At 42.8% G+C, this 13038-nt stretch overlaps 1 protein-coding gene across 1 annotated transcript; it reads left to right on the plus strand.

Moving 5' to 3' along the window:
- Window positions 1-3430: 3430 nt before the first annotated feature.
- btg1 (B-cell translocation gene 1, anti-proliferative) lies at window positions 3431-11748 on the plus strand. The gene is made up of 2 exons (XM_026326472.1): window positions 3431-3893; window positions 7392-11748. The coding sequence occupies exons 1-2, from the start codon at window positions 3749-3751 to the stop codon at window positions 7793-7795; spliced, it is 549 nt and encodes a 182-aa protein (XP_026182257.1). The 5' UTR covers window positions 3431-3748; the 3' UTR covers window positions 7796-11748.
- Window positions 11749-13038: the final 1290 nt, after the last annotated feature.

The following is a 13038-nucleotide window of genomic DNA, read 5'->3' on the forward strand; positions in this document are numbered from 1 at the left end:
TCATAACCTGCACTGTGATTACCTATGTTGCAGAATATAAAGTATAATATTTCAACCTGAAGAGTGTGGTATAAGTATTATACAGAACAACATACAATTTAAAGCACATGCACCTGTACTTAAATACTTGAGTAAATACACTGGGGCTGTGGAACTAATGGTTTAAGTATAAGCAGGTTTCAGGTTTTAGTAAAGTGAACACAAATATGCTAAGTGAGCCAGGTAATGAAAAATTCCATTTCACCAAAAAAATGTACGTACTTCACTGATACTGAATCTGTTCTCCGATGATAAGCTGGATCCTGCCCGAGGAGACAGATAATTATCTGTGAATCTTTGGCTGTGTGTCTGTATTTGTGTGTGCGCACTGGAATCATCAGCGGTGTGTTGTTTTGTCTTGTGTCGGGATGAATACAACCTATGTTGGTTTAGCTTTTGTTTGACCTGTAGATGCAGGTGTCTTTGACAGTCACTTTATACTCTGAGCATGTGTGTGTACACTATGTGTGTGTGTTCACAACCGTGAAACACAACCGGGTCTGAAGAACTCTGCCCATACTAGCAAGCAGCTAAGGTCTGTCTCTTCATTCCTGACCTGACATTCTTTCCTCCAATGTATTTCACATGTGGTTTCAAGATAAAAGCCTCCATTCATTAGTCTAACTGAGGGCCCAGCATAATGACAGGATACCCCACCCTTGTCTAGGAACAACTAGGGCCATATTTTACCCAGTGCTGGTGGCCCTTGCATTAAAAACAACCAGAAGTACAGGCCATTTTCTGCAGTCTGTGTATTTCAGGTGCACTATGTGCACAATATAAAGGTTAGGGGGTTTCCAGGTTTAATTATTCTTCACCAGCTTAATCTATTGTTTCATGTACTTTCTTTTCTCTTTCTCTTTTATCCTATTGGACTTTCATCTACCCAGGTGAGCTGCCAAGAGTTAACACACACACCCCGTCAATAACAAGCCATTTGACCGTCCACAGCTGACTGACCGTGCTGACTGTACAGATGTGTGCTGCTGTCCATGTTTGCAAATCTATTACGGCTGTTCCCAGAAGGAAAATCCTGCAGGAGCGATGGCGATAGAGGATGACAACCTACTCTGAAGTGGATGTTTGTGTATCATCTCCACAAACCGGTGCCAACTGCTTTGGGATGTTATGACATTCTTCCCACTGTGAAACTGTTTTCTTTTTTTTTTTTAAACAATGAACACGTCCATGAAAGACGTATTGTATGTTAAAAATAACACCTCTACAAATGTCAATAAACCAAATACTGTTTGTGCAGCTGACTATTAGAACAGGACCATAACCTGAAAAATGAGTTAGTTGAAGACATATGACAAACACTATTAGAACGCAACGTATGCAGCTGTAACAAAGTAAGCAGTGTGCTACTTTAATCTGTGAAACAAAAATGTCCTGGCCTCTTGTAACACATCGAAACTCCCTGCTATTTCAAAAAAACAGCAAGGCCATGTGTAACTGTGGGTGAAACTGTGACTGTGAATGTGTGTGTAGTGAAGAGGCGGGGGTTTACACATGTATGAACTTGTATTTTGTTTGACAGTGTTTCCCTGTCCATATGAGAAGACCAGGAAGTGAGTCACTGTTCTGTGGTAAATAGTTCCAAGAGGCCAGTGATGGGTGAGACTTTTGATTTTTGGATACCGCTGGACTAGCATCTAATGTCGGTTCTGTTTATATTTGAGAAAATATTTCTTTAACTGAGCCTCACACTTCTCTCCCTCCATTAAAGAACTGTGCACTGTATATATCACACACTACACTTGTGAACTTGCCAGGAATAAACAGGTACTTCAGTCTCATTATTCAAAGGCATTCAATACTAAATACTCCAAAGAAAGTAGTGGTCAGATAAGTGACAGCAAGTCAGTACTGGAGAATTTTAAGGTTGGCACCCTGATTAAATCGATATTGTGAGTGTGTTTTGAACATGCATGCATACGCAAAGATCTACATTTAGTGTGTGTTTTTATACATTTTCAAGCTCGTGCTTGAACCAATCAGAGTGGTCATGGTGTGTTTGATTGCACCCTGATTGGAGCACTCTGCAGGTCATCGCGACTCTGTCTGCAACAAAGAAAACACAGCAGCCTGTACTTTTCCACTGATTTGAATAAGCACGTAGGAACTGGCCCCTGAAAAGAAACCTGGCACAGCGTCGCCTTGTCAGGTTTTAACAGGTCACACAAAATGTGCTTTGCTGTTGACCGAGACCCTCCCCGTTTCACAAGTGAATAAACACCTGCTGACGTGCGCACCATCACACACACACCAAAAGAGAGTGAGCAGGAAGAATGAACCAGGACTGAGGTGATATACTGAACTAAAGTAATATAAACAGTCTCACTCTTTCTTCCTGTCTCTGCCTTACACACACACACACACACACACACACACACACACACACACACACAGACACCTGCTCTCTCTGATCTGAACTGAAAATAAGCAGCAATAAAATCCTGACTTTGAACATAGGGTACCATAAAACAATCTATGGGGCCCAAATGTTGTTTACAACCATCAGATTGGGGCCTAAATTGAAATATTACAGTGTAAAATCCAACAAAAGGCTCTTTCAAAACACTTATTTCTTCAGGTCTAACAACTCTCAGATAGATAAAATACTTTAAATATTTTAAAGTGAACATTTTCAGATTTAAAAATAAATAATTCTGGATTTTCAAATAAACTAAAGGACTTAGTCGCTGGTTGTGAAAATTTCAATACTTCCTTAAGTATATAATGGAAAAAGCTAAATAAATCCCAATAAATGATATGGAAAATGTTCTGTCATTGTTGAAAACAAAACATCCTTTCTTAGCTCATAAACAATGGTAGAGCAATAACAAAAACATGTGCTACAGTAGTTTTTTAACTATTGATGTTTGCTGTGGGTTTAGACCAACATGATGCAGAACATTACAAAACTTGTATTTAATTAAAGTGAAAATTCATGTATATGTATATGTATATTGTCGAAGTCTGATATCATGTCATTACACAGGCCTGTAGCAGCTACACACACGGCTGATTGCACTTTGTTAACCTAAGACATTTAATGAAGCAGTAGCACAGTATCAAAGTGTCCTGTCATTAGATGTCGCTGCCCCGACTTCTTCGATCGAGACCATGTGTGTTTTTTCTTTCTTTGTTGCAGTTTGCTTTTGTTGTCGATTTTTTTTTTTTCCTGCTGACCGTGTTGCCTGTGAACGCAGCGCGGCTTCAAGCTGTGGACCCGTTTATTTTCAGCGCGGTGACGTGCACGCCGCTCTCCTCCTATATGTGGCTCGTCAGAGGGAGGCGGCGCCGCGGATTGGAGAGCTGTTGTTGCTGTAGCAGCTTGTGTCGGAGCTGTGAGGAGGCGGGGACGCTATAAAAACCCGCTCCCCCACTCCCGAGACCTTCACTGTGGACGAGGAACGTGCGCAGGGAGGGTTGGTCAACGTGGTACCCAGGGACCCCCCCTTTCTCTAACCAACTCTGTGTATTTACCAACAAGAGGCGCTTATTTTTCAACACTGTACCGTCCTAGCACAAGGACTCAGAAAAAAACTTCCCTCTACCTCGACTAATAAATGCCAAGAGAAACAACACAAGCGCTACGAGATAAGGACCGCTGCTCAGAAGTGGAGAGAAAAGACCAACAGTCGCACACGCACGTAGTGGAAGAACACCAAAAGCGCACGGATCGTCGCCGTGGCCTTTCTCAATGCATACCCTTTGTGCCCGGGGAACGATGAAACCAGAGATCAACGCCGCCGTCGGATTTCTGTCGAGATTTCTGAGGGTAAAAGGACACGTAAACGATCGACAGGTCCAAACGTTCAGCCAAAGCTTACAGGACATCTTGGCAGGTAAGGAAACCAGAAAACTGTCCAATTGCGCGCACAAAACAGCGCTTAAAACGCCCCATAATGCAGGCTACAGCTTCACATGTGCCGTTTGCTTGTTTTCAATGAATTAGTGCTGAAATGTGGGTTGTAAATGGTTTGGAAAGGGGTGAGAGGAAGCCTTTCTTTGTTCTCTAAAGTATCACTATCAGCGCTACCAATGCGCACCACGGTCTGCGCACGTCCAAGACAGAAGTATAAACACACGGACCGTCGATAATTAAAGTCACGGACTCGGATAATGACTGAAAAAAAAACACATTTTAGTGAAATATTTGTTACTTTGTTTGGAAAGAGGAGGAGGAGGAGGAAGAGGGGGTGGAAAGAGACGCTCGGTTCTAACAAGGAAGTGCGCCTCGGTCGATGGAGCAAAACAGCCCCCAATGAGTTGGAGCCTGCTCAATTACGTAATGCACAAGACGAAGTAGGTTACTAATGAAAGCATGTTCAATGTGTGACCGAACTCTAGTGCTGATACTGAAAGCATTTTTTAATACATAATAGCCACAATTTAACCTGAATATTCTGTGACTGGTTTATTACCCTGTTACACATTTGGGTTTTCGGTTTACACTTTGCCTATTGTTTTAGAAACGTGTATTTTGATGTGAATTACAGCTCAGAAGAATTAAAATAGCACACACCCGCGCGCACGCACGCACACTACACAACTGCTTCCAAACAAAGAAGTGCAATCAATGATTTAAGTCAACTAATCTTCCAGGAATATGTCTCTGGATAGTTTTTGTAATGGCTTAATCCGGGTATTACTGAGTTTTACTGGTCCGAGCTCCCCCGCGATTGTCTTGTTTCCTGCTGTAAACACATTCCAGCTCTGAGCTGCCATACATCTGAAGCTGCCATACATCTGCTTCACTCCATCTGCAGCTGCAGCTGACCTGCACTTATCCCCCACGTATTCAGAAACACATCTTAGTGTGCAAACATCTGTTTATCAGTAAAATAGCACATTTAGGAAAAATAAGAGAGTGTTGGGGATAACTAGCACATTTCTGGTGTAATTACATTGTTCAGTACAGTTGTCTGTGTTAAATGATTTAGGGTCGATGTTTTGTTTGTTTTTTTTTTGTCTTTTATTTTTTGCTTGGTATGATCAGTAAGGAAGAAAATTGGGAATTAAAAAAGTGTGTTTGTAAACAGACAAAAGTTGGAGCTGAGCACAGTCGGCGGTGAGGCCTTTAGGTGGGGGAGGGGATGTTTTGGTGGGCGCCTATGTAGGAGGACATGAAAGATGGAGGCAGCACATCATAACCGGTGAGGAAATGTAGGGGAAGTCCACTAGAAGGATGTTAACCCACCCTAGGCAGTGTTTAGTGCGCACAAACACAATTCTACTGAGAGTTGTATTGTTTCATTTGTGCTGTGTCGAGTAGAAATAAGATTTTAAGACAAATTCTTGCTATTTCCAAGCCGACTAATTCAATTAAGACTACTAGGTTCAATAAGCTCGTTTTTAAAGCCTGGTGCGAAGGTGTAAGAACAAAACCAAATGTGTGTTGAGCTCAGTGGTGCTCAGTGCTACTATACTAGGCCAGTCAGGGCTCTTTTGTGCTTGGAAACCTTATGATCCAACCACTATTGTGTCTGTGAGTTGAAGAGCTGGGTGTCTGGCTGCTCTTGTTTGGGCCGAGCAAAGGTAGGCAGGACGTTAGTCCCAAGTGACCAGATTAAAACTTTCATAGTTGCGTAATTGTAGTTGGCAACACGATATGATGTTCTATTAAAAACACACTCAGACCCAGTAAAGAGAAGTAGAACCAGCTTACTGGATGTGTTTCTAGTGTTCAGTTACAGTGAACAAACAACCATCTTTCGTTAAACTCTTTAAGTTAAGCGCACTCGTCTGCTTATTTTTCCGTTTTGCATTTCCTCCCCTCCCTTCCCCCTGTGCCCTCATTTTTAAGAATAGGCCCTGCTGAGCTGATCCTTTCCCAGCTGCTCCAGGGTTTGTAGGTAGCTGTCTTTGTGGCTCAATCACTGGCTGAAAGATCATCCAGCCCCTTGTGCTCTTTCACAAGTGCCAGACCCTCCATTAGCTCAGCAGTATACAGCCTTCAGAGATAAGACATGGGAGGAGGGGGACAGCAGAGGGGGTGTTATTATCCTGTGTATGCATACAGGTGGCCTCCAGGCCCCAGTCTGAATGCTGGCCTACTTCACTTAGTCTGTTTTTCATTGGTCACAATGCAGTCTGCGTCAATGGCAGCTCACTACAGATGAGTCTTGTCAGGGTAAAAGGGGGGAGGGTTCCTTAAAGTGTATAGGTCATTGAATGAACAGGTCAGAGTAAGAAGATTGAAAACTATCCAGCTATCCTTGGAAAATATTGGAAGGTGTTTTTATGTGCCAAAACATGAACCTGCAAGGAAAGAATGAGCCATTTTTCAAATGCCTAAAAAATCTGTTTAGTTTTCCTCTCATCATTCTAACCACTGAAATGCTTGAAGCATGCTGTGAGTGGTGGCGTCACTCTGAATCACCAATTTCACTGCAATTGTAAAACTTCCACACAGGCACGACAAAAAGAACGCTTTCCCTTTAAGAGGCAGAGCTGTGTGTCCCAGATGGCTGGATAGGGCTTCGACACTTTTGGTGTTTTTGTTCAGCCAGTCACGGGAGACTTTGTGACACTGACGACGGCCGGGGGAGGGATTGTGCAATTGAATAGCCCTCTTTTTGTCACGTAGGCCCAGGCTGCTGCTGGCTGCCTGTTTATGGCTGCTTATCAGCCTGTAACAGGTGGTGCTGTTTTTCTTTCATTTTTTTGTTACTGCACACAACTACACCATTTGCATTTAGTGCAAATAAATAGATTTAGTTAGCTTTGATAAGCTAAAGCCTAGATCTGGAATTTGTAGCCTGTTATACACATAATAGACTATAAGGCCTCAGCTCAGGAGGAGCAGAGATTTATTTGCCTATAAAAGTTAGTGGCAAATTACAGTTAATGCGTTTTGTCTAATAATCTATTTGATGATTTATGCTGACAAGTCAGATCCCATCTTGCCTCAAGGCCTTCTCTTGAATAATATGTGAACAAGGCAAAAGGACAAGATCAAACCCCAGGCAGAAATGTTTTTAACATTTTAGGCTTGATGAAAAATTTAGAAAAATCTAATGAATTGGAATTTATCGCAGTTCTTCAAATAGAGTTTTATTTATTTTTGTAATTCCCTTTTGCAGCCACATGTTTGTTTAGTCACAAGGACTTCTCTAACGCAAAGTACACTGTCTACTTCCTGTTTTGAACTTTGTTCCGACTCGAGTTCACTGCACATCTCGCCTGCTTTACCACAGTGCCTGTGGTCACATACGCATACTACTCAGTCCTTTAACCTTTCTCTGTGCCTTGTATCAGCGCATATGACTTGATCTTGCACACATTACATTTGTACTGCGATGTCTAACCTCCGTTTCCCTCTCTTTTCTGTATTTCTGCAGAGCAATATAAACACCACTGGTTCCCAGACAGGCCCTGCAAGGGTTCCGGTTATCGCTGCATTCGCATCAACCACAAGATGGACCCACTGGTGTGGCAGGCAGGCCAGCGTATTGGCCTGACCATCCAGCAACTCTACCTGCTGCTGCCCAGTGAGCTCACGCTCTGGGTGGACCCCTTCGAGGTGTCCTACCGCATCGGTGAGGACGGCTCCATCTGCGTCCTGTACGAGTCGCAGCCCGGCCCTGTAGGAATGCCAGCAGCCGCAACCGCCAACTCCCCCTCAGGAAACAGCGGGTCGGTCAGCCCTATGGTGGACAGTCACATCAGCTGCAAGGAGGAACTGATGGTGCTGGGCAGAACCAGTCCCTCCAAAGCTTACAATATGATGACTGTGTCCAGTTAAACAGGCACATCATCACCCGGCCTACTTTTGTTCAGGGTCATGCCGTGGTTGGTCAGATCATTTGACCAGATCAGGTTGAGCCTTTTTAAAGCTAAGTATATGAAATGAAATAGTGAGAGAAGAAAAAAGAAAAAGAAAAAAAAAAAAACAAAGGATGTGGCCTATCATCCAGGTGATGGAAACCTTGTAGGTTTGATATTTTTTGCCCTCTCCCCATTGTCATCTATTCTGTTGTGTCATTGGATCAGTTGGGCACTCCGTTTTTTAGGAGAGGCTTTGTGGAAATGGAACTGTTGGGGCAGCTAAACCAACCAACCAGGAACCCCCATGGAGACTGGCTTAACCCCCACCCCCCCCCCTCCTCCTCTCCCCCTACTTCCTCGACTGTAAACAACATGGTGATCAGCGCCATCTCTGAAGGGGCTATCATTCATTAACTTTGCACTTTTCTTACTTGTGGTTACGATGGGTACATGTTCAACACACCACCACCAAAACCTAAATTGTAAGGAATTTTTATCAGGAACTACCCCTTGAATTTCAAAATCCAGAGGGTGTTTTTCAGTTTATTGTTTTTCATTTCTTTTGTTTCTTGGGTGGGGAGGAAGTTGAGGTTCAGACAGAGCCTTTTGCAATCCAAGCTCAAGTTAAAGAAACTCCCAATGAGAGTAACTCTTACTATCAAACCCTCTTGGACCACAGGGAATTAGTTTTCTTTATCCTGTAGCTGGAAAAAGGCTTTTGGTCTAACCTTCTTCTCCTCCCCCTTCTACCATCAACACCGAGCTTCAGAAAAACTTCATCTCAACCTTCTCCCAGCCTGTATGCAAGTGGAATGTGTTGTGACACCTGTTACCTATGGATATCGGTGTGTCCCATTGCACTGTCTCCATCCCATCGGCCATGCATGTGTAGCTTTTCAGGGGACCGTTCTCATCCCCCTCGTTAATGAATGTTGTTGAATTAAGGTCTTGTGTTGTTTATTTTGCCCCCTTTCCCACCACCACTCTGTCCTCTACTGCGTCACCAAAATTCAATCTGTAGCAAAGGGGGAAATTGATTTCACCCAAATTCTGATAATGTGGCCCTTTTAGAATTGACATTGAATGCACTTTGACGTGAGATTGTGTGGGATGTGTACTTTTTTTTTTTTTTTTTGTAGAGAGGGGGGAAAAAAAATTGCCTGCATTCCATCCATTCGAATGTCATGTTTTCACACCGTTTTTATCGCCCTGCCCATTTTTAGTCGTTGGTTCATGCTGTAGCACCCTCTTTGTGATAGACTAATGTCTATTAAATCGTGAGTATTCAACTCTGGATTTTGAAACCTTTTTATTTACACTGTACTTGTGAACATTTCAGAGTTGCTAGGTGGAGAGTATGTTCAGTGGCTTGTTAGAAACGTTCTGTCATCCATTCATATGGCACTGTTTGCTCTGGCACGTTGCAGAGCAAACACCTCCCCACCATCCCCCCATAAACACACAGATGGTGATTTGGGTTGCTGATAGAAAGAAGTTAGTCTGAAAGGTCTGGACTAAGTCATGACTGTGTGAGACTTCGGCCAAAGGGAGGTCTTGAGCACTGACTGTTTAGAAATCAATTTTAACTTGAATTTAAAAACAACACCAGGCCTTGTCAGCCTTCTATTTTCATTTGCATTAACTATTTCCAAGGTCTTGTAAGAGAGAGATTAACCTTTTGTGTGCTTTGCCTTATGGAGACCTCGTTATCATGAATTATGAGCCATTCATGATTGACTGATCAGGCTTATGTGAGCCAGCCTGGTGCATTGTGCTGCCTGGACCCTCACTGGAGGTGTCCCCTTTCTAGCCTGGCAGCTTAAAATCCACCCCACCTCTCCCGGTGTGGGGGGGGTAGAGTGCCTCAAGTGCCACTTATTACCCCTCAGCTCAGACCTCCTGTTCAGCCAAAAACAAGCCAGCATGCTGCTAGCTGACCCCCTGTAGATGCAGGTAGACTTAATGTGACACATATCAGCATCCATCACTGTGGGGAGCTGGGTAAGGAAGGCAGGGATGGGGAGCTGGTGTGAAAGAAGGGGGGCCAGGGCCAGACTCTTTTTGTCCAGGGCAGCTAAAATCCCTCCAGCCCCCCCTCTGGACTTATTCAACATCCCCCACCCTGACCAGAAGCCCTCCCTCAGCAGTGATGGATAAAAACCAGCACACGCGCTTGGCGTGCTCAAGCTGCACTAGGGGGGCTAGTGAGAGATGAGGAAACATGGATCACAGATGAAGTATTGAGGGTACTATGCCGTTGTTTTCCGTTTTCATCTCACTGGATTGCGCTGCACTTGATTATGGAGTTTGAGTAGCAATTTTGTTTACATGCATATGAAAGGATCTGATGGCTGTCTGATGTACCCCCACTTCACTCGTGGTTCTGGGGCTGACAGGTTAACAGCAAGCCTGAACAGATGATACGGGTGTTGCTCAGGCCTTAGCCGCTGCCCAAATCTGTCACGGCAGGCTGGTTCACCGCTCACCAGACCGATGGGTGTTTAAGCTCCCCTAAGCCTTGGAGGATCATGAGTAATAGAGCTATAGCCTTTGACGCACTGCAACCCCCTAATGCCCCACTGCCCCCTCCCTCTGATCTCTGCTGATACTCCCTTCAGCAATCTGTGAAAAGTAGTGATTCCATGTTGGCCGGACGGAGAGGAGCTCGCTGGGATGGGAGCCCAGAGCTTTGGATTCCATGGTGGACACCAGTTTTAAAATCACGCTGCTCCATTATAGCTTTTTTTATGTCACAAGATGTTTTGAGATCTATGTTTTCAGACACGGGATGATCATCCCGTCTCACTTTTATCTAGTTGTATTTTATGGTCACACTGGGATTTTTTCATCTTTCCGCTCTGCCATCCCCATTTCCTCCTCTTCATCCTCTTTTTAAGAGGATTTTTAGTCTGGTGATCTAACCGACTTTTAACAGATCCTGTTTTCAGGGCTATGGAAATTCAAAAGATTAAACCCAAATCCCCCTTCAACACCTTCTCAACTGTACTAGCACCATCCAAAATGGTTTAAGTCCTCAGTAATATTGATTATTTAAATGGCATCCATTCAGCTTGTACACATATGAGTTAAAGAACTGTCATGAGAGTGCTTTGAGTAGTCAGAGATAAAATAGCACATAAAATGCACTAAATATGTCAAGTTGAAGGTGTGTGACATTTTTTTTGGGACATGAGGAGTCTCTCCTGGAATGTATTGCCAATCTCAGGCCTCGGACATTCAATAAATACTCTTATGGAAAAGTTGTGCATGTTAAGACATGAAACGGGAAGGGAACAGCAGTTTTGTTGTTGTTGTCAATATTGTCATCGATTAGTTGAATTATTGCCACTTTCACATTTGAGGTGTTTTACATATTGTAGAATGTATTGTAACTGTACAACAAATGGTAGAGTACATAACATTACACATGGGAAGTGCCAATAATTGCTATCCTGAGGTGTTTTTAGATGTATTCCTTTTTGTATTTCATCTTTTAACATGGATAACTCTTTTCGTAAGTGAAGCCATTTGTGATGGGAGTGTTGGCAAGGACCAAAGTTGTTTTGGTAAAAAATATTAGTTTCCATGATCTGTAAGTGTAGACGTATCCTTTGTTTTGTTTTTTTTTTTTGTTGTTGTTTGTTTTTGTTCTCAGTTTTTTTTTTTTCCCTTTTATTTTCTATTTACATACAAAACCAGAAAATAGACAAAAAAATCTGAGCTTACCCAAGAAGAAAAGCTGTCAATCTTGTGATCTCATGTCAGTACATCTTTATCGTGTCAGTTTCTTTTCCTTGGGTATGTTGTGATGAACTGCTGTAAATTTGTACAGTTCATGTAAATTGATTGTGCGGAAGTTGTACAGATTTCTATATTTTGGAAGAAATTTTTTTTTCTCTGTAATAAAAGATTTCCTATCTTGGCATCATATTCTCCTGTGAGATGTGTCATTATTTAATTACTGATCATCAGTGAAACTATTTAGTTTTCTATTCCAAATAAAACGAAATATGACTTTACAGCTAAAAAATTCTACTTGCATCTAGTTTAGAGGATCTTAGACTGTAGCTTGTACATTAAGAGTAATGTAAACCTAATCACTGATGTTGTGGCCCCACCAAGTACAGACCAGAATCTGACCTAGTTTCTAAGACCTGAGTGGGCCATCTGTGTCAAGTGGACTAGAGAGATCGAGTCAGCGATTGTCATTCCTCCCTAATGGTGGGACATTAAACGGCTCCTACTACATAAAGAAATTTTTAGGTCACATTCTGAGAGCACATTATCCTGCCACAATGCTTGATGCAGTGGGAGATTAAAAAGGCCGAATGCTTGAATGATGCCATGTTTAAACTGAGAAAATCAGTTTCACTAGAGGAGTGTTAGTAATTTTGATGCAGCTCTATATTTTGTGAGTGACTGGAAGATTTCGTGAGCACATTGCTGCTTTACCTTAAAAGGTCTGTTACCTAGTCTGATCAGCAAATCCCAATGACTACATGTCCAAATGCCCATGCACATGATTTCAAGACACTTGGAGTAAAAACAATGTTACATTTTCCAATGGAAATGCCAGCACTTCCACCTTTTAAATGACAGGATGCTACAGATGGAAACGTTAGCAACGATTCTCTTAGAAATTTGGAGAAAAGGTGCTAATTCAGTCAGCGAACATATAAGCACAATATAGTTGCACCCAAACAGATGACTCTGCAAAACCCAGTCTGGATTAAGAACGCAATCCTTTGCGGCACTCTGAATCCCCTGGGTTGCTTGGCAGCAGGACGAAAAAGAAAAACATTTGGCTTGTTTTGACACACAGACAAAGAAGCGAGCGAGAAGAGCTGGTTTAGCAGGAGCTGAGGGCGTGGGGGTGGAGATCAGTGAGGGAAGGTGACTGGGCTTGTGTTTATGTCATGATTTAATTCTCCAAAAACTGGCTAGTCGAGGCCTCAACAGCTGGTTTGTGTGGGGATTTTTTTTTTTAGCTTGAAGTTATTTGAGGCTGCTGGCCTGGAGCACAGTAAGAGATTTCACTGTTGTTCTGTACTAACTTCTCCGTACCGCATATTGCTAAATTTTCCTGTTCAATCTTGGTAAGCAGGTCAAAGATTCCCAGGGTGTGTCTGACTATATGGCCCAGTGTGGTTTGTTTTGTATGAAAATATCATCTAGAGGGGGAAGAGAATAAAGAGCCAGTAACTGGTAACACATAAAGCA

Source organism: Mastacembelus armatus, chromosome 23 (genome assembly GCF_900324485.2).
Source record: "Mastacembelus armatus chromosome 23, fMasArm1.2, whole genome shotgun sequence".
In the NCBI taxonomy this organism is placed as follows: Eukaryota; Metazoa; Chordata; class Actinopteri; order Synbranchiformes; family Mastacembelidae; genus Mastacembelus; species Mastacembelus armatus.

Excerpts from the sequence above, each read along its gene's own strand:
- btg1 (XM_026326472.1), top strand. The coding sequence starts at position 3,749 with ATGCATACCCTTTGTGCCCGGGGAACGATGAAACCAGAGATCAACGCC. Across the intron at positions 3,894-7,391 it reads CTTACAGGACATCTTGGCAG|AGCAATATAAACACCACTGG; the intron begins GTAAGGAAACCA and ends GTATTTCTGCAG.